The sequence below is a fragment of the Glycine max genome, chromosome 13, assembly GCF_000004515.6.
Source record: "Glycine max cultivar Williams 82 chromosome 13, Glycine_max_v4.0, whole genome shotgun sequence".
In the NCBI taxonomy this organism is placed as follows: Eukaryota; Viridiplantae; Streptophyta; class Magnoliopsida; order Fabales; family Fabaceae; genus Glycine; species Glycine max.
Genome location: NC_038249.2, coordinates 17,703,818 through 17,731,042, shown reverse-complemented (window position 1 = coordinate 17,731,042; position 27,225 = coordinate 17,703,818). Strand labels below are relative to the sequence as shown.

At 34.7% G+C, this 27,225-nt stretch overlaps 1 protein-coding gene across 7 annotated transcripts; it reads left to right on the top strand.

Annotated features, from left to right (window-relative positions):
- The first annotated feature begins 738 nt into the window (after positions 1-738).
- On the top strand, positions 739-25,068 carry LOC100777822 (sister chromatid cohesion protein PDS5 homolog A). 7 transcript variants are annotated; one of them, XM_006593530.4, is made up of 28 exons: positions 739-935; positions 1,534-1,767; positions 1,927-2,108; positions 2,466-2,586; positions 3,069-3,296; positions 3,464-3,680; positions 3,816-3,961; positions 4,047-4,204; positions 4,291-4,440; positions 4,519-4,567; positions 5,922-6,113; positions 6,728-6,907; positions 8,005-8,144; positions 8,699-8,819; positions 11,241-11,381; positions 11,502-11,579; positions 11,779-11,921; positions 18,738-18,855; positions 18,941-19,075; positions 19,689-19,882; positions 19,983-20,130; positions 20,219-20,353; positions 20,497-20,598; positions 20,694-21,158; positions 22,852-22,901; positions 24,189-24,283; positions 24,684-24,754; positions 24,840-25,068. In XM_006593530.4, exons 1-28 carry the CDS (start codon positions 840-842, stop codon positions 24,864-24,866), a joined length of 4,116 nt encoding a protein of 1,371 aa, XP_006593593.1. In that variant the 5' UTR covers positions 739-839; the 3' UTR covers positions 24,867-25,068. The 7 variants fall into 7 exon arrangements, 4 of the variants coding, with proteins under 4 accessions (XP_006593593.1, XP_014620833.1, XP_006593594.1 ...); XM_014765347.3 differs by having other exon boundaries at positions 742-935; positions 20,222-20,332; XM_006593531.4 differs by having other exon boundaries at positions 742-935; positions 20,222-20,353.
- The last annotated feature ends 2,157 nt before the right edge of the window (positions 25,069-27,225 follow it).

Below are 27,225 nucleotides of genomic sequence, written 5' to 3'. Positions count from 1 at the left end.
TCTTAAGATAATTATAAAAAAAATCAACGAACTTTTCATACAATTGGAAATAACCGACATTAAACAATTACAGATATTAGTGTATGTAATATAAACACATGTCATTGAATTAGAAGAAATTTTGTAAAATTTATTAAATTTTAATTATAATATATATTGCTTGGATCATAACATATACGAGTTGCCAAATTGAATGATAAAATAATGAAAATCATAACAATTCTAATTACTATAACTGGAATAATTATATATTTTTAAGAATTGAAAATATTATTTTTTGTAGTTGTACAGGAAATCTTTTTTAAGGTGATATAACATCACAATTCTTTAATGCTTACTAGACAAAAACCTAATTAATATATATATATATATATATATTATAATATTTATAATAAATATAATTATTTATGTCTATATAATGTAATGTAATTTAGGTTAAATTATTCTTTTATATTTCTAGAGCGAGTCAAATTAGTCCCTTTCAAACAATTATTTTTTATTTTATTTTGGGATGTAATTTTGAACCATTTTTTACTAATTTGATACGTGAAAATTATCCTATTATATTCACTTAAATTATGAAATATAATTAAGTACGAATCAAAAGTAGGTCAAACATGGTAAAAAAATGAGTTTCATTTTGAAAATATCAAATTCAAAATTACACCAAAATGGTGAAAAAAAGCCTCTTGTCCCTCTTCCTTTATATATTTTGGTTTTGAATTTCATTTTGGCATTGTCAAAATTTAGTCTTTGACGCGCGTGCAAGGGCGGGATCCTCCCTGCTGAAAATCATCCCTTCCCTTCACAGTTCACACACTCGCAATCTCTCTCTCTCCATGGACGAATCCTCGCTGCAACTCGTCTCCGAAATCGGAAGACACCTCGCTCACCGAACTCGTCCCAACAAAGACTTCTTAGTCAAATCCCTCGGAGTAAGCTTCGCCTTCTCATGCTTTCGTTGCTCTCTCTCTCTCTCTTTTAAACGTGTCACTTGCGCCATTATAATGCATTTTCCACTCGTTTTTTTTTTAAATTGATAATAATTTGTAAGCATGTTCGTGATTTCTGTGGTTTGCGGATGAATTTCGAGTGCGTTGAACTAGGTTGTAATAGAAAATTGGTAATAGAGTTCCGAATGTGCGTGAATTCGTATTTCGTAGTTTGAGTTACCAAGACATGTTGGAAGGAGAGATAAGGTGCGTTGGATGGTTAAGAGAGAAGCGAAGTGGGGAAAGATCGCAGCTTCGATCCTCTTTGCCAACAAAACTAACATTCTAGCAAACTAACATTTGCCGATAAAAAAAAAAAAACATAAGCAAAACAAAACCATGACATGTTGAATTTGGTTACTTCATGATTAGTTAGATGGTTGCCAGTCGTTGGATAATTAGTTACTGTTCGATGAGTATATCAGTCACTTTGTCGCTCCACTGTAATCAATTTCAATTTCCTCTCTAAAATGTTTTTCAGTGTTAGTGTTTAGCTTAGATGCTGGTATGCTGACAGAATTGTTATTGTTATGTTGTGCAGAAAGCTGCAAATGCTTTGGCTCTGATAAAGCAGTCTCCACAACCACGAACAGCCAAAGAAGTACAAGCTGCTAAGAAACAAGAAGATGCTTTAAAGCCCCTGGCAAATGCTGTGGTTTGTGGCGGTCTTCTTCAACATGCAGACAAGGAAGTTAGGCTTCTGGTAGCCATGTGTGTCACTGACCTTTTTAGAATCATGGCACCTGTACCGCCTTTTGAAGACAAGCATTTGAGGGTATCCATTATGTGTAGCCTATTTAAAATATGTGCAGTCTTCTTTTTCCCTTTTTCTTATTTTTTTTTGCTTGTTATGTATGTGGGTCCTTGAGTGCTTTAGTTGTATATAACATTAATTTAATGATTGTGCTGACTGCAGATGTATTTTTGTTCTCAGGATGTATTTAAACTTATCATTAGTTTGTTTGAGGATCTAGCTGATACCGCAAGTCCATTCTTTTCAAAAAGGGTTAAAGTATTGGAGACAATGGCTCAATTAAAGTGTTGTGTGATAATGCTGGAGATTGACTGCATAGACCTGGTTCTTGAGATGTTCAATATTTTCTTCTCCGTTGTGAGGTTGAGATCTACCTCCTCTCTCCTTGTGCTTATTATTTATTATTTTACTGGATTTCTTAGCTTGTTATCTAATCGGGAAAAATTCCTAGGTCTATTTATATGGGCACTATTCTGTGTCTGACTTGTGAGACAAAATTGTTAGTTTTTAGCCTATAAGGGATTTTCCATATTATTCATTTCTTCATTAGTTGAATACATTAGTTGGTGGGAATTGGGAGGTTGCAGTTTAATAGCTGTAGCTGTTATTTCTTGTGCAGAAGCCATTCCTTGGAAATATCAGAAATATGCAGTCCATTTATGATTGTTGATTTTAGTGGAATAGTTAATGACATCTGATCCACCATACCTTTTTTGCAGAGATGAACACCTTTTGATTAGTGCCATGACTTCTATAATGATAAATATTTTGAACGAGAGTGAGGAGGCTTTTCAGCAACTATTGGAAGTGATTTTACAAAATCTTATAAGGCAAAATAAAGTAAGAGCTTTCTTTTGGTCATTTTTATTTTTTTTAATCTTAGTTTATATATACTTTTCCTAATATTTTCTTCATGATAAACAAATGTTATACATATAAGCTTTGTGATTATAGATCAAATGTTGAGTGTAATTCATTTTCATTTATTTTCCCTTTTTCGTCCACAAGAATGTAGCTATTATCCACAAAATATTGTGCTTTATTGGTTTTTTAGTCAATATGCTTAGTCTCTGTTATGTTTAAAGCCTTATACTTTGGTTTGATTTTGTAACGTCTGATCTGATGCAAATTATTGAGCAGTTTGATTCTCACTTTAATTACTGGGAATACCACTGTTCATAATTATGTAGTAGTAGTCATATTTAGATGTCACAAGTTTTACTTTTGTCTATTCAGATGTTTTTGGGTTTGTTAAACACTTCTCTATCTTATATGAAACCAGATTGTCATTGTTTCAAAATCTCACTCCAACTGAACAACAGGATGCAATTTTCACTGCTGATAAACTTGCTGCATCGGTCATCAAAGCTTGTGCACAAGAGGATGAGCTGAACTCCCTTGTTTGTGGGTTTTTAACAACTTGCATACATGACAGAGATGCTATGGGCAGCGAGCTTAAAGAATATTACAATGAAATTTTCTCTAAAGTTTTCCAGTGTGCACCTGAGATGCTTCTTGATGTCATCCCAAGCTTAATTAAAGAATTATCGGTACACTACTTTATGTCAAAATGTTTAAAATTGTATATAAGATGAAACCAATTGTTTGAAATTACTTCATTTATTTTTTATATGCTTATTCTGTTTTTTCTTTTTTTGTCAAATGTATTGATATTCTTACCCTTTTTCTATTTCTATATTTGCAATCCATTTCATAGGCTGATGAGGTTGATGTTCGGATAAAAGCTGTAAATTTGGTGGGGATGCTTTTTGCACTTCAACATCATGTTGTTCAGAAGTATCATGAGCTTTTCGTGGAGTTTTTGAAAAGATTTTCTGATAAATCTGTGGATGTTAGGATCAGTGCTCTACAATGTGCTAAAGCTTTTTATTTAGCGAATCCTTATGATGGGACAGAATCACGTGAAATTATGAGTAAGCTCCTTCATAAATATTCTTGTACTTGTTTATCTTTTATAGTTTTATTGATATTATCTAGTTTGGTTCCATATTCAAATGTCCTTGGCAATTTTCATCCAAGTGATTTGTGATAACCTTGCAATTGAACAGCTTCTGTTGGAGATCGATTGTTAGACTCTGATGACCAAGTGAGAAAGCAGGCAGTTCTTGTTGCCTGTGATATTTTTAGTTCAAACCTAAAACTTGTTTCATCCAAACTGCTATCTCAAGCCACTGAAAGACTCCGGGATATAAAGGCATGTGCTATTGAATTTTGTATGCTTGGTAAAGGATGAAATAGTGAAAATAAAGAATCCCTAACACTTACTAATGCTTTTCCAGATAACTGTTAGAAAGAGTGCCTTGCAAAAATTGATAAAGGTATATCGAGATTACTGCAAGAAATGTTATGAAGGCAGCATGACAATTAGTGATCACTTCGAAGAGATTCCATGTAAAATTATGATGCTGTGCTATGATAAAGATTGTAAGGAGTTCAGGTCAGCTTATGGATTTGAAATTGCTAGTTGAATCAAAATTAGTGTTCCCTTGTTAGAAGTAAAGGTTACTTTTCATAACATGTCAGGTTCCAGAACATTGAATTTGTTCTTGCTAATGATCTATTCCCTGAGGATCTTTCGGTTGAGGAAAGGACAAACCATTGGATGCACATGTTTTCTCTTTTCAGTTTTCCTCATGAAAAGGCACTGGATACTATTTTGACTCAAAAGAGAAGGTACCAATACCAACATGCTGCTGTTAACAGGATGAAAGTAGAGTATTATTGTTTACAAATTGTTCCATTTTTTTCCAGGTTCCAAAATGAAATGAAAAGCTATTTGGCTATGCGGAAGAAATTGAAGGTACCAATAAAATGTTCGGCAGCATTTACTCATAATAAGGGCACCTTTTAGAGTTTTTATTGGTTAGAAATAGCTGGAATACTTGAATAAGTTGTTGTATATTGCTGACGAAATGGCATATATAGATAATAGATATCTTGAATGCGAACTAATGATTAACGAGTACTTAGTGGAGGCTTGCTACTTGTAATTTAAGAGTGACAGATTTGGGAGTAGAAAACAGAGTTTGTTATTGCATCTTATGATGTAATTAGGATAGCAATAAAGATTATTTTTTCTATTTAGACAATATGGAACTAATATGATGGTTAATAGAAACGAATTGGTGCATAACTCGCTCCAAAGAAATTGTTAAAGAGGGGAGTAATGTCCAAGTCTTATAAGAAATATTTTGCCCGTATTCCTGGGACATTTTAATACCCCTTACACCCAGGATTGGATATCTTAATTCTGAAATTTGCATGATTGGACATCTATGGGTAGCCTAACATCAAGGGTCTGTTTGTTTGCAGTGAAAGAGAGCTGAAAAGGAGTGAAATGAACAGTAAAATGAAGTGGAATCCACAATTTTACACTCTAATTTAAAACTTTCATCTCAATTCACTTTCATTCCATTTCATTTCACTCTACCGAATGTACCCTAAGATTGGAGGAAAGTGATAGAAACTGGAACAGAATTATAGAGAAAAAAGCTTCTATTAACATACAAAGTATGCAAATGATTCCCAGGACTAACGAGAGGTCTAGAGGCCCCATACTCTCCCATAAAAATCTGAATTCGCCCTCAAATCACAAGATGAAATCTCCCTCTCAACCCATTTTCTTATTTATAGGCAACTTGCCTTGTTTCTCTAATTATCTCAGCACCCAACTAACTAACTCTAATCATTCAACTAATTATGTAACTATGGGTGTACCTATCGGAAAAACTTTAATATGATATTAGAAATGGAATGAGCCTTATCTACTTTTGAAAACTAGCTTAAGGGAGGAGGATTTCCCAAACCTTATCAGGAATATTCTGGTCATATTTTTAGCCAGTGTGGGATGTCTTAGTGATGGTTCTCTTGATAGTGGGAGAGTAATGACTCATGAGGGTCTTTAGAGTAAAGGTTTAACTTGTGTATTTGATTGAATTTCAACCTTTCCAATTTGCTCTTTTTATAGGTTAAATTTATTCATTGAATATTAAAATAAAATCTTCTACTGCTAGTAAATCCTTACTTTTTTCCCCAACTGGTAATTAATAGTTAAGAATTTATATGATGGAGCCATCCTAACATATAGGCAGTTTGATGTGTTGTGTATATGATTTGATAGCTTGGAAATAATGGAGCTTCATAACTTGTTTCAGGAAATTTGTCCAGAAGAAACACAGAAGAAGATTGAAATTATGTTTACAAAAATAGCAGCATTCTTCCCGGATTCTCACAAAGCTGAAGAGTGTCTGCATAAGTTAAACCAAATTAAAGATAATAGCGTGTTTAAATTACTTGAAAAATTGTTGGAGGAACAAGCCTTCACCACGATTGGACAAACTATGAAAGTATGTTGTTTGTTTTGACTTATGCATAGAATATTCTATATCAGCAATTTGAATGAGTTTTAATTGAGAGTCATGCATAGTATTCTTTTATGGGAGTGTGCCTGCGTATAGGGAAATGTTAACACTGCATTCTTTACTTAATTAGTCATTAGTCATACCCTACGTAGTTCTCTTGTGATTGGAAGTAAATTTTTATTGGTTGGATAAGGGGTTGAGGTTCTCTCATAATTTTTCTTTTCATTGCTCATACTTGCTCCAGTGACTTTGTTTTTCTCTTTCATGGCAAGTGACTTCTGTGATGATTGGGCTTAATAGATCATAAAAATTGGCGTTATTGGTTATGCTTCAGGTGTGTTGTATGACTATGATTTGTGACTTCTCTTACAAAATGAATTGCATTTTGTATACACATTATATATTTAAGTCACTCTGTATTTTGAGAATATGTAATCACTGTTTTCATGTGTGATGTTTCTTGAACTTTTCTATACATCTTGTGCCATGTTTTCTATGCATATTTTTATTCTTAATTTTCTCTATGTAGTTATTTTTGTTTTTGTTTAACCATCCATTTTCCACATTTTATGTCTCTTTCATTTTTGTTTTGCTTGCAGGATAAACATCTGGTAATGATTGGAGACAGCAATCCAAATTATGAGTTTTTACGTCTGCTCTTCTCCAAATGTTCATCCAACATTTTCAGCTCAGAGCATGTCAAATGTATCTTAGATTATCTTTCCAATAATGAAAATGGAAATAAGGATTTGGAGGATTCTTCTGCAAATCTTCTGCTGGTAACAGAAAATGTTTCTTAGTGGATTTTAATATACTTTCTTTTAGTTAGTTAGTTGTTAGTCTCTTTTTATTTTTGGTGGGGAAGAGAAAAGGGATAGATCATTTGACCCTGCTGCCTGAAAATGAAATTAGGCACTAGACAATTCTAATTAAAAGATTGTCATAGTGACTAGTGAAGCATTCCAGCAAAAGTAGATAACCTATTATTTGACATGATGTTCATGTTGTGGCACTTACAGTTGAATCATAATTTTTAAGCCAAAGTGTTAAATAGCTGCAAGATAACTTGTACACCTTTAAGTGTTTGACATACATTTATTTTGAGTAGTTAAAATAATAGAAAAGAAAGAATGGCCAATTGGTGCAAGCATGAATTTTGTATAAGGGTGGCTTAGAGGCACTAATATGTGCATTCTGCTGTCATTTCTATTAGATTTGTGGGATACAGATGTGCATATTGTACACCTGCCCTCATATTGCTTCTCTGCCTTTTTGGGAATTTTCTGACTGAACATTTTTGGCTTTATTGAAGAGGGTTGAAACTCGAAACAGTTTGATATGTTTTAGACCTCTTGAAATGTGCCAGATATCTTCAAAATGTTTGGAGATTTGAGAAAGACACATAAAAGAGTTAGGAAACATTCTTGAAATGGAAATAAACTCAACAAAACACACAAAAAATATAAAAGTTTCAAAATATGTTGAAGGGTTTGGATTTTTGATTTGTTTAGGATGTGATATGTGCCTGCTTACATGTGCATTGTAGGTGAATGTTGAGGATGAATGAAAATGTGATAAAAGGAATTTAGATACCTCATGAAAGAACTTGTTTAGTATAAAAGCTTAAGCCATCTGGTTTCAGGAATGGTTTTTGTGTGTGTTTTCTCTATCAATGTGATAGTCTCTGTGTCAAACTAATTAATTCAAAACCAGAGAGGGTTTTGAGTATGAAGTGATTTGGTGGCTACCCTAAGATTTTAAGATTATTTTGACTATTGTAGCCAAATTGAAGGAAGCTTCTTTGTTTGTAGGAGCCAGGCAATAGTCTTTAATGTGGATTATTTGATAAGTTTTGGCACCATTTTACTTGAACCAGGCTATTGTTCGAAATTTCCCCTCTATGCTGAAAGGCTTGGAAAAGCAGTTCCAAAAGTTGTTGGAACAGAAAAGTCCTGTTAATGACAAGCTGATTGAGGTCATAGCAAAGGCAGGCTCTCACATGTCTTTCAATCATAGGTATCTATTTTTTTTTCTTGAATATATGCTGAATGTTTCCAACAGCATTACACATCAGAAAGTTTGGTTTAACAAAACTTACCATTGCTGCTACTATTTCAAAGAATACTTTTATGACATATAAAGCTGTTTTGTTTTAATTTGGAAGATTTTACTTTTGTGTTTTTAATTTTGAGCAGTTTTATCTGTAATTTTCCCCCCCTGTAAACGATGGTTGTCTTCCTGAACTTTTCATGCACTAGTGTGGTGTTGCTACAAGAGATTAAGTAATCTGTAGATACTTTGTATTCATGTTGTCAGCTTGTTAATTTTCAAAGATAGGTCTCCTTTTCTTAGGGTGATACTGATTTGGGAGCTATCCCCAGATGTAAAGTTGGCTAAATGATCTAATAATTTATTTTTATGATTAAGGTAATGAATGTTTGGAGTTAAGTTGAAATTTTGCTTTTAGTTGGAGAAATGTTGCTTTTGAATTGAATTAGACCTTTTGATTAAAAGTAGACTGATATTTGACTACGTTTCTAATTTAGTTTCCTTGTGTTTTCTGTGTGCAGTGATATTTATCCATTACTAAAGAGAATTTGCTTGGATGGAACTCGCAGACAAGCCAAATTTGCAGGATCTGCAATTGCTGCTTTAAGTTTTGAACAATCAGTTTTCAGAAAGTTATATGAGGTTTGGGCATCATCAGATAAAGCCAAATCTGTTTTGCAGAAAAAAAATTGAGCAAATTTTTTGCTAATCTCTTGAAATCTTGAAATTACAAAATCAAAATAGATTGAGGAGTAGAGGACTTAAAATTAGTGAAAGGTCATGTAATAAATAATGTCCAGATCCATAGTCAAACATGGCCTTTTAGAAATTTTTATTGACTAAGAAACTTTAACATAGTTTATCTGCTGAACACTTCTAAGCATCTATACTTAGACTTTGTTTTGTTTACAGAAATAAATTGTGTAATTTTTTGCTTTTTTTTATTGAAGATGATGAGGCAAGGGGAAACTTAATTAGTGGGCAATAAAGTGCTGTGAACAGTATCTATGAGATTGGGGTTATTAATTAGATTGTTTAGGGAAATTAATTAGGTTTTTCTTTTTCATGAGTGTATGATTAATATTTTCTACCAAAGAAACGTTTGTTTTTCTAAGCAAATTGTTTCACTAGTTGCCTATTTTGATCGAAAACAATGAGGTTTAGTGGCTGGCAGATTGCTGTGAGCAGTACCTGAGTTTAGGATTGGAATTTGATGGACTAGGACATGAATAATTAGGGTTTTTATGGTATGTATCATAAGTGTTTTTTGGGGGAAGTTTGATCTTTGGAGAGTATGATAGAATTGGGATTGTTGGATAAGGAAGTAACCTAGGCATAGAGTTCTAAGGTATCCAGCTCAAATGAAAGAGCTGCGTCACATGTCTATTGGCCAACTTTCCCCAAAATAACAACTTTATTCATTGATCAGGTGGCTCGCTTGTATTGGACTCTGGAACTTTGGAACTGAGAAGCCTTTATTTAGTATCTAAGCTACCATTTTGGTCCACCCAAGATTTGTAACTTTAACCTAATTCTCTGAAGATTTAAAGCAATTATTTTGCTTGTCTATCTCAATTGTACTCACTGGTTCATTATTTTGTTGCATCCGACCATGTCTTTAGTAACAAGAACCTTTTCTCTAAGCTCTCCCAATTTTGTTATTATCTATGATCACTTTGATGCATGTTTACCAAATCTTTAAGAGGTTCATGGATGAGTTTTCTTTGGATCAGGCTTGGTGAATATGCCTTATCCTATGTTGGGAGTGTTTGAACTTAGAAACATATATTACTATGTCTAGGTTCAATTTAAGTGCCCTGGTTTATTGTATCATGTATATATAGTGACTAGGAAAATTGTATTTGTAATGACCCTAATGGTCAACTTCTCAATGGCTCATACACTACGGCATTTCACATGGTGAAACTTCACTCAATTTCTTGTTGGTCAGAACCCTCCATAGGTAGTTCTTTTAGAGATCTCGGCAATCTGTTTTGGCTGCTTTTAGGATCAATGACTATTCTCATAAACTAACACGAGACTTTTCAGCATGCTCTGTCCTTATTCACATGCTTTCAGAGAAACTTCCCAGAAGGTTGCCCATCCCATAACTACTCCAAGCCAAGCACGCTTAACTGTAGAGTCCTTTAAGTCATTCGCAGTTGTATAGTCCTGTACCTACATAGCCTCTGGATCCCTCTCATTTTGGTGTAATTTGTCCAAGGTGTTACAATATCTATGAATTGTTATACATTTATTTCATGCATTTGAAGATGCCTAAGGCACAAGCCTATTTATAATATACAAAGTGATAGTACCTCCAATAAATACCTATAGGAGGAGGAATAGGTTGGCAACAAGGAATTGGTATGCCCTAATATTAACAATAGATAGTTAGGTAACTAATTAGAGGGATGAGAGGGAAACCAAAAGTGGATGGTAGCTTGTATTTTGGGAAATAGGATTTTGGTTATTGGCAGAGGTCAGGGTTTCTTGAATACCCTGATAAAGTAACAATTGACCTAAGTGTAGCCAACTAGCCATTGAAATACAGTGCAATTTCTTTTCTACTCTATCATTTTCCCTGCTGTCTCTTGTCTAGTTCTATCTCCAAGAACTAAGAAATTATAAAAGAATTGCATATAATTTCATATATTTTAAATGAAAAAAGATAATTCTTCATTTCTTTGATGTTATAAAACCTCTTTGACCCCCGTAATATGAGCAAAATTAACCTAGTTGCTGTGTATAAGCCCTTGATCCATAGTCACCCATGCTTTGGGTTTTATTTGATTGTTGTAAAAGCTTTAGGTTTGGAGTTGAATAAAAAATTTGTTTCCTTGTTATGGCTACTAGTGACCTCTAGTTACACTACTTATCATACATACCTATTTGCATGCTGATTGATTTATAAAAGCTCAAACCACTCCACGAGGATACTTCATTCTGTCTATTGACCGTTATAAGTTAAAGCTTATTTGGACATTCTATTGGTAGTAATTGATTTGCTTCTAAGCAATGACAACTAACATTACCCTTTTCTTTTTCTCTGTACGTGCCCAGGAGCTAGTGGATTCTTTATATAGCAAGCGGAACGTCCCTACTATTTTGCAATCTTTGGGTTTCATTGCACAATACTCTGTTTCAAATTTTGAAACTCAAGTTGAAGAGATCACATCATATATATGCCAGAAGATCATTCAAGTACTTGAATTTAACTATAAATCTTGCTTGTTTAATTTATTCTGCCAGAACATGTTGATATTGTGGCAAAATATATTAGCTGTATGAATTGTTCATGGAATAAGTTGCATGTTTGATTAGATGGAGCATTTGGATGATGGTCATTATGCAACATCCTTTCATGATACTTCTCAATGTAGCGAATCTTGTCGATTAAAGGTTGGTATGAAGAATCAGATAGTGTGCATTTGATTACAAAGTTCTCATCTGACTTATATAAATGTTTTTTCTAATCTGTTTTATGCGATGTAAGAGGAAAATGCTATTTACTAGGTGTGGAATATTTCAAATGGTGTACATTGTATTCATTCCATAATGGCTTTGTAATTTGTTTAGTTTCATGACCATGATTTTACAGATTTATGGGCTGAAAACACTGGTGAAGATTTCTTTGCATTGTGAAGGGAGCCATGTCAAGCATAATATTAATGGAGTGTTGGACATTTTGTCAAGAATGCTACGTGAAAGTGATAATTTCATCAGTATAGCTACTGGTTCATGGTATGACATTTATAGTTATCTCTTTTTTCTTTAGGTCAATCTTTGTATGCACTAGCTCTAGGTACAAATACAATGCTTTTGGTTTCATTTTTCCATTACCCTAATAAATATTGTAGTTGATTTCATGTTTTTACTTACAGAAAACCTTGACCTCGATTCATAATATTTTAAACTCACTAGCTGACATGAAATATAAAATCATAGTGGCCAGGGACTTGGGTAGTTTTTTGAAGGTCATTCATTGGTTTGAACTTTGATGCATTGTTCCAAAAAAAAAAAACAGTCTATCATTGACTATTGTTGTTTTGCAAAAGTCTAAAAGATTCCAAGGTTCTTAACAACCTTACAAAGCCTTGTAGTGAATAGTGACCGGGCGTAACTCAACCCCACAAAACCGGTGAGGATTGCTCCTCACTTATATACTCTACTCTGTCCATATCACTAGTTGATATGGAATCTCCAACACCCCTCTGCATGCCAAGGACTGGACATCTCAATTGTCGAGTGTGAAATTTGCAGGAATTGACATCCTATAAGTCCAGTGTTATCAATGGTGGATGGTGGAATAAGGAGGAAGGCCAAAATTCTGCCATATAATTAAGCACACCATATCAGCCTATGGTGCTACCATAGCAGGCCTCCCTTTACAAGTTGTCTATGGTGGTTGGCAAAAAATATGTCACGCCATTCCACCATTTTTTTTTTTTTGATCAGCAAATATAATTATATTCATATATATGAGAAAAGTACCAGAGGTACTTGAGATACAATTAGTTGGATGGCCATAATCTGGTTCCAGATCAGACTGAAATAGAGTCTGAGTAGGAACCAAAAAGGCTTCACCCTGCCATAATTAAAATACTAGTACAAAAAGCCTTTCTCCAGATTAATATACTAGTACAAAAAGCCTTGTCTGATATTAGTAGACCATTGATTGAAGTGTACTGCAAAGCCTTTCTCCAGATTTGATAACCATATCCATAAAAGAAAAGAAGCATCGTCAATCAGTTTGTTGCTGTCCAAGGATTCGTTGTTGAAGATGATCTTATTTCTTTTCTGCCATATTGTCCAAGTTACAGCAAGCCACCAGCACTTCCATCTATTAGTCCTTGTACCACCAACCATTATGGAACCGTGATGGAGAAAATGTTGCCTTGGGTCAATCGGTAGAGCTGCTGAAATATTCAGCCAAGATAGTGTTTCCCACCAAATGGGGAGGATTTTGCTGCAGTGAAAAAACAAATGCCCTGCATCCTCTTCCATATTTCCACACAATGGACAGCTCCTATCCGCAACCTCTACTTGTCTCCTGTACAAATTGACTTTAGTAGGCAGCCTATCTCTAAGAAGCCTCCAAGCAAAAACTGCAACTTTGCTTGGCACCTTTAGATTCCACAGCTCCTCAAATGCTCGATCCTTTTCCCCCTCAACTACTTCCCTGTGTATAAGCTGACTGCACTGTGTATTGTCTGCTTTGATCTTCCTTCCACACCCACTCATCCCTTTTGTTTCTCTGTATTGTGTTCGTTCCAATGTCCGTTAGGAAATTTGAAGCCATTGTTATCTCATTATCAAACAACGGCCTCCTCCATGACAAGTTCCACTCCCATACGTTGTCCTTAAATTCTCCCAACTGCTGGATTATCTGATTCTGTTGTTGGGAAACTACATACAGTCTTGGATACTTTGTGATTTTTTTATTTTTTTTTGCACAGCAAAAATCTGATAATATTAATAATCATTCAGTACTAAGTGTACTGAAATATAACAAAAAGATACAAAGGCAGAAACCTGCCAAACCCAGCTACATAAGATAAAAGCGCAGTAGCTGGAGACCCACAAAGCAAAAGAAAACCCCACTAAGACATTTCTTCCTTCAAGCTAGTAGACCATTGATTGAAATGAGTATGGAAATCTTTCTCCATACAATTTATCCAAGACCAAGTGTGGAATAAAGCTTCATCCATGACTTTTTCGGGGCTGAAAGTCTGGTTGTTAAACACCAAGGCATTTCTATGCTTCCAAATAGTCATGGATAGAGCTACCCAAAAAACTTCCCATCTCTTGTCTACATAGCTTTTCCCACTCCAGTGAAAGAATTGCAGAAAATGATATTTAGGCTCAATGGGGAAAGGACCCACTCTATTGACCCATCTCAAACTCTCCCACCAAAGATATCTAGTTTTTGTGCAGGAGTACATGACATGACCAACAGTTTCCTCTTCCACATCACAAAGAGGACAATTATAAGAAGGCAGCTCCACATGTCTCTTCCTTAGATTAGCCTTGGTAGGTAATCTGTTCTTGAAGATTCGCCAAGAGAAAGCACTTGCTCTTGGGGGAATTTTCAAACCCCAAATAATCTTGGAAGCACTGTCTTCAGTAACAGAACTGCCATCATCCTTCAGGAGATTGTAGGCTGACTTTGTGGAATAAGATCCACCAGGATCAGCCCTCCAGAGGAGAAGGTCCCTACTGGAAGGTTGGATCTGAACAGCATCAATGTCTGCCATGAAAGCTGCCACCATATCAATTTCATGATCAAAGAAATTTCTCCTCCATTGGAACTTCCACTCCCATCTGTTATCAACTAAGAGGCCCATTGAGTTGATAGTATAATTCTGCTGAGTACTCACTTGGTACAAGCTTGGGTATTTGTCTTGGAGACTTAAATCACCCTCCCTCCACTTGTCTTTCCAAAACTTGATTCTGACCCCATCACCCACCTTCCACCTCAAGTTATTGATGATGCTATTGCTATGATGCTGCTGATGAGGCCTCTCCTTGTATCCACTCGTCTTCCCAGAATTTAAACCTGTCCCCTCTCCCTACCTTCCACATGGTTCCTTTTTTGAGCTGCTCGTCTTGTTGTAAGGCTTGAAAGATTATCTTTAGGTCCCTCCACCACAATGAATCTTTATTGCTGCCAGGTTCTTCTTCTAGACCCCTCATCCCTCCATATTTGGATTGCAAGACTCTTGCCCACAGCTGCCCTTCATGCTGGAATAAGTTCCACCTCCACTTACCAAGTAGTGCAAGGTTGAAAGTATTTATGTCCTTGATGCCCAAGCCTCCTTTGTCTTTTGATCTGCATACTATCTCCCATTTAATCCACGCTATTTTGTTTTTATCTGGACCTCCACCCCACAGAAATCTGCGCTGCAAGCTAACTAGCTTATCCTCTACCCTCTTGGAAATCCTGAAAAAAGATAAAAAGTAAATAGGAATAGAATTTAAGATTGATTGGATAAGGGTGACTCTCCCCCCAAAGGATAGGTGTCTTTGTTTCCACTTAGATAATGCCCTCTCGCACTTTTTGATGATAGGATCCCACATCTGAACCCGCCTCGGATTTGCCCCAATAGGTATGCCTAAATAGACAAAAGGGAAGGACAACAAGCTACAATTCAACCAACTGGCTGCATCAAACTTCCATCTTTCCGACATATCAAATGCACCAAAACCACTTTTTGCAAAATTAATCTTGAGACCCGATACAAGTTCAAAAATCCGCAAGATTGATTTAATCGCCCTGACATTCCCCTGTGAAGCTTCCCCAAAGAAAATTGTGTCGTCTGCATATTGGAGGATGCTAACCTCCACTCTATTTGACCCCACTGAAAAGCCTCGGTACAGATTTCCCTTGACAGCCTCTCTCACGAGTCCATTGAGTGCCTCTGCCACTATATTAAATAGGAAAGGTGCTAGTGGGTCACCTTGCCTTAGACCTCTCTGTTGTGAGAATTCCGCCGAGGGGCTACCATTTATCAGTATTGATACAGTAGCAGATTTTAAACATCCCTCTATCCACTGGATCCATTTGGCGCAGAAGCCCATCCTCCTTAACATATAGATCCAAAAATCCCATGAGACCAAGTCGTAGGCCTTCTCATAGTCTACTTTGAAGACTATACACGGTTTCTGACTTCTCCTTGCCTCATCCACCACTTCGTTAGCTATCATTGCACTTTGTATCAAATGCCTCCCTTCTATAAATGCAGATTGGGTTTCATGTATTATAAATGGCATGACCTTCTTCAATCTATTGGCCAGCACTTTGGCCACTATCTTGTACATGCAGCCAATTAGGGAGATTGGTCTATACTCATCCAGCGACTGCGGATTAGGCACCTTGGGAATTAAAACAATGAAAGATGCGTTACCTCCCCTTGGGAGGATGCCATTAACATAAAATTCATCCATGAATCGAAGCATGTCTGGTTTCACCAAGTTCTAGAATGCCTTGATGAATTTGAAATTTATTCCATCTGGGCCCGGACTCTTCTCTCCCCCACAGCCCCATACTGCCTCCCTTATCTCTTCCTCCGTAAATCTCCCGCTCAGCGTGTCATTGTGCTGCTGATCTAATGACTGAAATTCTATCCCATCTAGGAGGGGTCTATTGTGGACCACTTTTTGGAATCTGCGGATGAAAAATTGTCGAGCTGTCTCCTGTCACGCCATTCCACCATAACGACCATAGTGCCACCATTTAAGAACACTGGATAAGTCCAACAACAATCGCTAGGATAAATTTTGATACCATGTTAGAATTTGGGTTTTGGCCAAACTCAACCCCACAAAACTGACTTTTTTTTTTTTAATCGGCAAAGAAAAGATTCATTAAAATAGAGGATAAGGGTACATGGGGTACCCACCCTTACAAAAGTCCTATGCTCTACCCCCAACAAAGCATAACCACTGAATTCCACCCCAAAAGTATACACATCCAACAAAAAATCAAGCTGCCAGTGCTAACTAAAGATGTAGCACCCCTGTATCAAATAAAATCTGTATTTCGAGTAAGGAAACCCAGAACATCCTACTATCCACCACTATCCTAATGCTGTATCCCTGCACCAACAATTTGCTAATTCCAACTGGTCAAGCTCTATAACTGCATAAAACAGCATCCAGTTGTATTACCATAATAGCCCAAGGCTAGCCACCTCGAATACCGACTGTCGTCCTTTACAACCTTGGAACACAATGACTCAACTTCAAGCCTTTGCCAAGCACCAATCAAATGACTCTTGAAAGTCTTTTGCAGATTCTTTCAACCAGGCCCATGAATAAAAATGACATCCTTCATAATATTATACCTATCAATTGTGATATCTTGAAACACATTTATTTCAGTACCTCCAGATATTCCAGACTACTGCTCCCCAAACAATCAACCACCTCTGCAATTCATTTTCATTTTGACATAAAGCTTCATGTTGCAGCAAGTGTGAAGACGGATCTTCAGGCAGTCCAGTATTTAAATTAATCCAAGCATAACAAAGCTTCGAAACACTTTCAGAAACTTGACAAGAAAACAGAATATAAGCACAGGTTTCATCTTGTTGAGCACAAAAAGGAACAATAGAGAGTCTCTCTAGTGGCAGGATTTAAGTATTATTTGCAACTCGACTGAGGAGGGGGGGCTGGTTTAAAAGTAGGACCAAATGGAAAATTGGAAGTGGATCAAAGGTGAAGTTTTGGGAAGACAGGTGGAAGGAAGATGGGGTTCCATTGCTGGAGAAGTACCCAAGAATGTACTGCGTTTCTCAACAGCAACAACAATATATCCAGCAGCTAGGGGTGGCAACAAATGGAGATTGGGAATGGCAGTTCCAGTGGAGGAGATTATTTTTGGAGGGTGTGATAGACATAGCTGCAAAATTTATGGAGGATATAGAGGGTCCGACAGTACAAGTTCAGCAACAAGACATTTGGATTTGGGAGGGGGATCCAAGTGGGAGCTACACAGTGGGGAATGCTTAGATTTTGCTCAATCAAAATATGATAGATGAAAATCATGATGGAGCATTTACTGCACTATGGAAGCTAAAAATCCCAAGTAAAGCATCACACTTTGCTTGGAGGTTGATTTGGGATAGATTTCCAACAAAGGTTAACTTGAGGTGAAGGAACGTGGAACTGAACAATGTCTGCTGCCCATTTTGCAGAATTTGCGATGAGGATGCGTCACACCTTTTCTTTAGTTGTGTCAAAACCATGTCACTATGGTGGGAAACATTGTCTTGGCTAAGCACAGCAGGCATCTTCCTGGAAGCACCGAGAGTTTCTTCAAAACTCCTATTGCAATATCGATGGTATCTGACTACAAAGATGACAAACATGGTGGATTTCTCTGACCTGATGTATATGGCACCACAGGAACAGGATAGTCTTCTCAAACGAAAGCTTCCATGGTCAAAAATTGATGGATGATGCGTTATTTTTCTGCTGGACATGGCTTAAAAATATGGAAAAAGGATTCGGCATTCCTTTCCATTCCTGGTCTAGCAACATCAGGGCTGGGTTTTGTGTTCAGGGGGGGATTGGATTATAGATTTTTTGTGGTTGGGATCCTAGTTTAGATACAGATCTATGGCTGCCTAATGCCTGCACTAAAGCTTGTATTAGGACACCATAGCTCCGCCCAAAATTACTCTAGGATGTATATACAACAGTACCACTTGTACTGATTTTATGATAATATATAATACATCCATATTTTTGCCATTAAAAAAAAATGTTGAGCACAAAAAGGACAAATACCTTCATTTGGTTCCAGCTGTGTGTGCCTGCATCTCAAATTATCACATGTTGGTAATCTGTTGTGCAAAATTCTTCAGATGAGGGAAGCCCCCACTTTATACTATGGCCTTATCACTAGTCGATGTGGGATCTCCAATAGTGACTAATATAAGTTATGCTCTTAATTATGTTTATCCATTTTGTCTCTCTCTCTTTGGGTGCGCATTAAACTGTTAACATTCATGCATTAAACTTGCTTATAAATTTTGCTGTGTTTACTATGTGTAGTGAAAGCGATAAGGCTCATATCAGATTAGCTGCTGCAAAGGCAATTCTTCGTCTTGCTAGGAAATGGGATTTACATATTACTCCAGATATTTTTCGATTCACTATATTGATTGCCAAGGTATCTTATGGCAGAATTGCTTTTACTTTGATTTGTTATGATATTTTTTTTATTTCAACTTTTTGTATCTCTATCCATATTGCAGGACTCTTCTTTCTTTGTTAGGAGCACGTTTCTCAGTAAGACACAAAAGTTATTGAAGGAGCATAAACTACCAATCAGATTTGCTTGTGCTTTTGCTTTGGCAGTAACAGATGGCACTGATGATCTGCAATATCAGGTATATTTATGTCTCTTAACATTTTATGTAAGTGATTTTTACTCTCTTTTCTTTTCATTTTATGAGTTTTGATTCATGTCATGCTGCATTATTTTTGCTGGATATCTAATTGTAAATCTATGCAATTGAAATGTTTTAATTAATGTAGACTATTAAGGCTATGTTTGGAATTTGTAAGGAAAAGGGTATGGTTCCATTCCATAGTAGTGAAATTGGAGAGGAATAAAAAGAAATGTATGGAATGGAGTGCATTCCATCAAGTTTCTCTCCGTTCCATCTTATTTTTAAACAATCCAAACAAGGGCATCTAGTATCATTGCATTCCATCAATCCAAATATATCTAAGGGAAATCTTGAATCTCTGTAGCTTTCTCTGTTGGATCTAGTGGACAAAAAATTGGTTAAGTTTCAAATTTTATCTACGATCATAATAGCTTACTCGAAGAAGATAATGTAGGTTTTTATTTCCCAATATAGCCCCAGAAGAAAGCCTGCTATTTTCTCATTATTGATTTATATATATATATATATATATATATATATATATATTCTAGAACCTGTCCTGTTATTGGGTTATGCTTGTCTTGCTTAATGGCTACTGATACTCTTTCAGAACTATAAATATATGAGAGAGTTTATAAAGGACTATAGTATATTAGCTCGTAGACGACAAACTTCTGCTGTTCAAGGAGTCATCATTGATTACCCAGCCTACATTTTGGTCTTCTTGATTCATGTTCTGGCTCGGAATAATGACTTTCCATTTGAAGTCTGTCAAGATGAAAAACCATATGCTGACCTTTGCAGGTAATATATTGCAATTATCCTTCATATTTTAGTTTCACTAATTATGGCATATGAATATACACTCTCAAGATGGTGACACATCTGGATTTCCTCTTTGTAGTCCACTTTTCTTTATCCTGCAGGCATTAGTTGACATCAGTATTGTTGAGGGAGCCCAGGACATTGTTAATGATGCTGTCTTACATGTAATTAGTATTTTTCGAGCAATCAGAAAGGTTGAGGATGCCATTGATGCGCAGATAACACCTGTAAAATACTTTGAGCATGTTCTTCATTAACTACTTGCTTTTTGTTGTATGTAAGACTGTAAGTTTTATTGAGTTTTGTGAAATGCAGAAGCTGCATATGCTGGCTGAAATTGGGATATTTATTTTAAATGAGTTCAATCATGGTGGAATTTCTGTATTGCAAACACCTGGACAAATTTTATTGCCTTCATCATTATATAGAGTGAGTCTCATTAAGAACGATGTAAGTTTTCTAGAGGGATTGTTGTCTTTCCTTTACACAGAAGATTAATCAGATTGTAATTTATTTTATTTTTAAGCTTATACAGTTAGCTTGTTCGTCTTGTTCACACATTTTTTTGCTTTGGATGAAACTTTTAACTGCAGACTAGTTCAAAATGTCCGAAGTCCTTTTTTGATGAAAAATTTCTAAGTAGAGTCTTTCATGCACTTAAGGAATCTACTGTGCCTCATGGATATGCTCAAAAGGTAGGTTTTATGTAAACACGATAGCCAATAATGTTTCTCATTTTTAATGATGCCATTCATTTTTATTTTATCTTTTTTTTTAATGATGCTATCAGCCTGCAAAAACACTTCCTAAGCATGGTCATAAGGGTCAACAGGATGTTAAAAAGTCTAATGTTAATATTTACGGTGTACTGGACTCGGCATCTAGCAAACCGGATGATTTGTCAAGGAGAGAAATAGCAAATGCTAAAGCTGTGAGGCCAAACATCCCTTCAGTGAAAAGGGGAAAATGTGTGCCTTCGTCTGGTTCTGGAACTGTTGGTTTGCATGAATGCTCTATGACTGAGAAGCAACAAAAAATAGCATCAAAACACTGTGAGAAGACAATAGAGAGAAACATGCTTTCATCAAGTGATTCTGTGCGCTTTAAGGGTTCTCTGACTGAATCACATGTGCCAACCCGCAAATCAAAAAGAGCTGCTGCTTGTTCATCGGAGAATGCTGTGACAAGTAGCAAACATACTGTTGAACCTTCCAAATGTCGTAGAACCAAACGGAAAGATACATGTGGCTCAAAGGTTGGTGGGAAATTCTTTCAAATATCGAAAGTTGAATACGGTTTGTTATACTTGCATGTTCATTTAAGTATATTTAATGAATGATATGAAAAAGTAAATTTATTTAGAATGCACTGACAGTGTAAAGGTTTCTTTATACTATCATTTAATTATAGATTGATGTGTATAATAAATTTGTTGACTTTTATAATAATTATTTTAGAAGTCATGCTTGGGATCATTTCTGATTTGTTGACAATGTATGAAAATTAATTCATTAAAAATAATACTTGATGTGGTGAAAACTTTGAAAATGTCAGCTTTCTCTCTGTTCTTGCTTATTCAAGCCTTAGGGATTGCTATTATTAAAGACGTGAACTATTCTATAGTCTATCCCAACCTACATTTAGGATGAGTTGGCTGCTTGACATGTTGTGAGAATCTTTTTGAAAAAGTTGTTTAGAGTTTGATCCTTACCACCTTGTCTCTCTAAAACCTTCTAGCATAAAAGGCTTGAGTAGGCTTGTGCTTTGAGTTTGAATAATGTTGTAGTTTTATTATGTGTAAAATATTTCCTTATTCATTGTTTTACTAATTATGATTAGTTTTGCTAACTTCCCTCTTACTGTTATTATTTACTGATTTGTAGCCTAAAATGTCTAGGTTAGAATTTATTTTTCATGTCTGTATATATGTTGTACCTACTGCTGTACATTAACAGAAAATAATATACAATTTCAGTTCTCTTTTCAAGTGATAAACTTCTCATTAAGCACTAATAGAATAAGAAAATAAAAAGAATTAAAGAGGTAAAATGCATTAAACTTCTCTCATAAGTTAAAATCAACTTATGTACCTCAATTGATGGAGAAGTTAAACAACAGAGCTTATAAAAAAGTTGTGTACAAGTTGACTTTTGCGAATGAAAGATATACAATTTATTTTATCTCTTTGGTTCATGCTATTTTATTCTCCTATAAGTGTTTACTAAAAAGTTTATCAAATGGTTCTTTTGTACGGCCTTTGAGCCTAATGCAACTGAGGTTATATAAAAAATATAAACCATTTATTAGGTTACTATTTATAGCATATGCTTTATGTATAGCTTGAACCTTCAAGTGTGTTGAATCATAATGAGGTCCATATGCAACTGGAAAGCAAACAGTATTTCCTTGACTTTATTTTTTAGATTTTTTGTTATCAAAAGTCTTGGTTTTCATAGTTACTGATTGTATCAAAGTAAGACCTAGTTTGGATTAGCTTCTTGCTTATGGGAGCTTTTCAATTATAAAATCCAACTTTTAAGACTTTTCTAAGGCAAGAATGCAAAGCTTTGATAAGTTAATAGATGCTTATGGAGAAGTTAGATGAGAAAGCTTATGAAAAGTTGAGATGCATGAGTTGATTTTAAGTTTTAACTTATGGGATATGTGTGACTCATTTTATCTCATTAATTCTTTTTATTTTCCTCTCATCTAAGTACTTATTGAGAAGATTATCCAAACTAGCGCTATGCTTTTGGTTAATGATTGTTGTGCAATCAACCCATACCTAGTGGATAATTGCTAAAATTCTTTTCTGCCATTCTAAAAAATAGGTCTCCTGTTTTGAGCTTCATTTGAACCTTATGTGTCTTTTGCCCTTTTCATATGTTGCCTAAGTGTATATCCAGCGGAAACAACTCTTATGAATGTCATTTGACTTTGTGGTGTAGAAACAAGAAATACTAGAAGATGTGTCTAATAAAAATCGCTTCAGCCTCCAGTGAGTTTTATGACTACTTTCTAGTTTTTTACCCCCTTTTTATGACAAATTGTGTTGAATAGCTAATTTTATTTTATCCTAATATGTTGCAAATTAGTTCCTTATCTTCTGTGATTTTGTTCTTGATAGAGGTAGGATTTTATTTCTTTGCTGTCTTGCCTCTGAAATTGTTGTATAGACCTGTTCCTTTTTTTGAATAGGCTTTGTTTTTTCTTTCCTTTATTAGGATCCTCCTCCGGATTGATGTACATATTTTTCTATTTAAACCTACGTTTTAACCAATCTGATCTGATTCAAGGAATGAAAAATACCATTTACACATAGTTATTTAGAATTTACTTATTCATTAGATTCATTAGATGTGGTTGATATTTGCTATAACTTCGTGAGTTTAATCTTTTGTGCCTGTCCAAACACAATATGGCATGTTTGGATTTTGTTCAAGAGTACATTTGAACAAAAATTAACTTGAAAAGAGAACTGAATATTATTGGATGATATATATTCATAAGCTAAACTTGTTAAAGGAAAGATGGAAACTATGAATAGGCTAAGCCTATTAAGGGAAAGACAGAAAATATGAAAAATCTAACCTAATAATTTCAAATATACTCTGAATATGAACAGAGATATTCTCTCCTGAATTAATGCCTATTTACAACAAAGAACTCACCTTTAATACACATTTTATTGGTCTTCTATAACTTTTGTTTTTCTGCCAAGTACTTTTATATATTCTCATTGCATAGTATTGTCTGATCTCCATCTATTACTTCTACTGATTATTTTATTTGGGAGGGGGAGTAGTGCTTATATTTATTTTGGATATTATTTGGACAGCTCATATACTTTGATTGTTCGTGTCTAGCCAGGAAGTCAAATCACATTTTCAATGTCCCATTGACGCATAATACGGATTATTGGTTATGTCACTTGATTAAAACCACTCTTGATTCTGTTGATTATTTCCCCTGCTCCTTCCTTTTATGATACCATGGTGGGCAGTGTGAGGACTTGCATGCCTAAATTATTGAACTTTACCATACAGTAGTCCATTGATATCTAACATTGTCATTTATCTGCAGTTTTATGCCAATGCTGGTATCTCATATCTGATGTCACCTTTTTTTTTCTGTTTTTGTTATTCCATTGCCTTGAGACTTGACCAGCCTATAAATTTTAAACATTTATATCAGCTATACATCTCGTTTTCCTGTGTGACTTATGTTTAAGATGCCATTTTTTTGTTATTTAAAAAATTATATGGTCTCCTGTTTGATGTTGCAGTGAGCCTGATGAATATTCTTCTCTCGGTAGTATAAAAACTACTGTTACAAGACGCGTAGCTGCTAATAAGGGAACACCACTTAATAAAGAAAATAGTAAGTAGTGCAGCAACCAGCAAATGGATCTCGTGGCTGATATTTTTGTATAAAACAGGCATTGCCTATTAAGAGTAGTTCTAATATTGGAACATTCCCAAGAATATAGAGTTCTCTACTTGTAACAGAATCAGATAAACATGGGAAAATAACCTGTGAATATGTGTGTTCCATCTTACATGGTCCTTAGGTGGAAATACAATTAGTAAAATGAGGCATACTAAACACTAGTTAAAGAGATGTTGTAGAGGTAACAATCACTGCCACAAAGATAACTCAACAATATTTAGTTGTTTGCTACTTATTGATTCATCATGGTTTACAAGATTTACTTGTATGTATGTCTAGGATTTTGTATGTCCTCAAGAATTTTCTCTAAATAATGTGAATTTTGGTGTAGCTAATGTAAATGAAAGGGGGAAATGTATAGAGACATCAGCTTCAGAAGTTGTCAATACAAATGCATGTGCTGTAAGTCTTGCCCTGCCACGTTTTGCTGCCCTCTTTAGCAAAAGTTGTATTTGGGTCTGTCTGAATTTTAGTTTCTCATTTTCAGGTTAGAAGAACAAGACGGAAAGTATAAATATTGTGCCGTGTTCCCACGGACACTGGGTTTAAAGACTGCATGTTTTAACCCGAGTTATGCACTAAATCAAGAGCTTGTGTTATACATTTTCTTTTAATCCTGCATGCATATATGTTTATGCTTTAAGCAGTTGTCTGGCCTTGTATATATTATTAATATTTCCATTTAGATACGATACTTTAAATTGTTTTACCTTAAATCTACGATTCATATTTTGTAATCTATAATATACATAATGTAGGGATTTTTTTACCGTAATGAATCAAATCACGTGTAACTCCAATTAATAGTTAGTGAGAAGGGTTTATTGAGACACATTTTAAAATATAAATTGAAATAAGACTAAAAATGATTTTTTTCATATTTATAAAACCAAAATTATTATGAGTAATTTTTGTCCGAAAATTACACCTTATTACTTTTCCTCTTTAGAAATAAAAAAAATGGCTATTATTTTCTTTTACCTTCTTAAAATTTATCTGATCAATTTTAATTTTTCTAAATAATTTAATAAGTTTTCTCTTCACATGGATTGCATTTTCGTTTAGTAATTATTGCAATACAAATAAAAATTAAATAATTGGAAAAAATTAAGAATTGATTTGAGAAAGATTTAGAAATTAGATCAGGTAATAGATAAAATAATATTTTTAATTAGATAAATTCAGGTTTAGAAAACTTTCAAGATTGGGATTTTGACACCAAGTCTTCCTATTGACTTAACCTTCATATTCTAATATTCTTCGTAATTCTCTTAGAAGGAAAATTAACCTGAGGTGATTTCTACTCTCTTTGAAGTCATAGTAGCATATCTAAGTGAATATGCTTTACTTCCATGGTAGTTATATTCAATTAAACTCGTTGAATTCTTTGTTAATTTGTTTCTATCCTCTCAAGATTAATTTTACCATCGTTACTTAAAACCTAGATTCCTCTCCTATAGGGTCAACATGTTAGGTTTATCATTTTACTTTCTTAACCATTTCAAACTTTGAAAAAGGATACCTAGGCATTTCACATATATAAACAAATAAGAGAAGAATCAAAGAAGGAATTAAGAGAACATAAAAGTAATTGGATTAACATCAATGATGGTCATAGACAGTGCCTTAACCCTAGAATAAGAAGACATTACTCACACAGTCATGAGACCAAAATGAAAAGGAGAAAAGAAAAAAAAAACGATAAAGAAGAAGCGTGATCCAAGCTCTCGCTCTAAGCCATTTAAACACAGGTTCAAAACCCTTTTGGTAACCCTAAGAGAGTTATTTATAATAAAGGTACAATTAGGATCCAAGCCCATGTAATTCTAAAACCTAAAAATACAAAATAACAAACTGTTTGTGTGCCTCACCCTAGGTGTGGAGTATGTTGTGACTAATTTATATATTCTTGGACATGCACTTGTGGTGAGTGTCACACCTAGGGTAATGACCATTCTTTTGGTAGATCAAAGCTCTAAAGAGCTTTTAGTTGCCTTTCTCTTGACTCCAAATTACTCTAAACTCTCATCTTTCAAGCTTCAAAGCTAGATTACCTAGTTCAACACCTATCGAAAGTCTAAAAATTCTCAAAAACCGCATCAAAAGTTCCAAATGATGAAAATAAGGAAAAACAAGAGTAACCCAGTCCTACCTGTCACTAAACGTATGCAAAATTACATGAATGTGCATCCTAAATATGAAGGAAAATGCATCCCATAAGTTGTGCCATATTGTTTTACTTTGTGTTATTCTTAATTTAATTGAGATTTTGTCAATAATTCATGTCCAAATAAAATTTGATATGAATAAGCGAAAATAATTCTACAAATGTATAATCAAGTTTACTTATCAATAATTGAGAAACAGTTATCAATACATTCAAATGTTGTTATTTTCAAGTAAGAGGAGTAAACTCAAGAAGTCAAGGAAAATGAAAATTTTGCCTAATTTCGACAACATACTTTTGCTTACAACAATAACAAAAATCCTAGTAGCAATTGTTAGATATGTTAATGTTACCTATTACATATGTCAACATGGGTATCAATGTAGTAATTGATAATTATTTTGTATACTTGCTTCTGCACTTAATTTTCACCAATGTTATTAGACTTGGATTGGTTACCGACTTGATAAGGTACTGGATTAGGGATCGATCCAGTAAGTCACTAGTTGACCTGCATGAACTGGTTATATATAAATTATATAAATTTTATAATATGAATATTAGAAAAAAGTTATAACTTATGTATATAAACCAAAAAAGCAATATTGGTTTAGTGGCTATAATTATTTTGGCCTTCCAAAGTAGCAGGCTCAACTCCTATCAAGACCAGATTTTGAAATGTATCCTTTCAATTCTCAAAATTTAA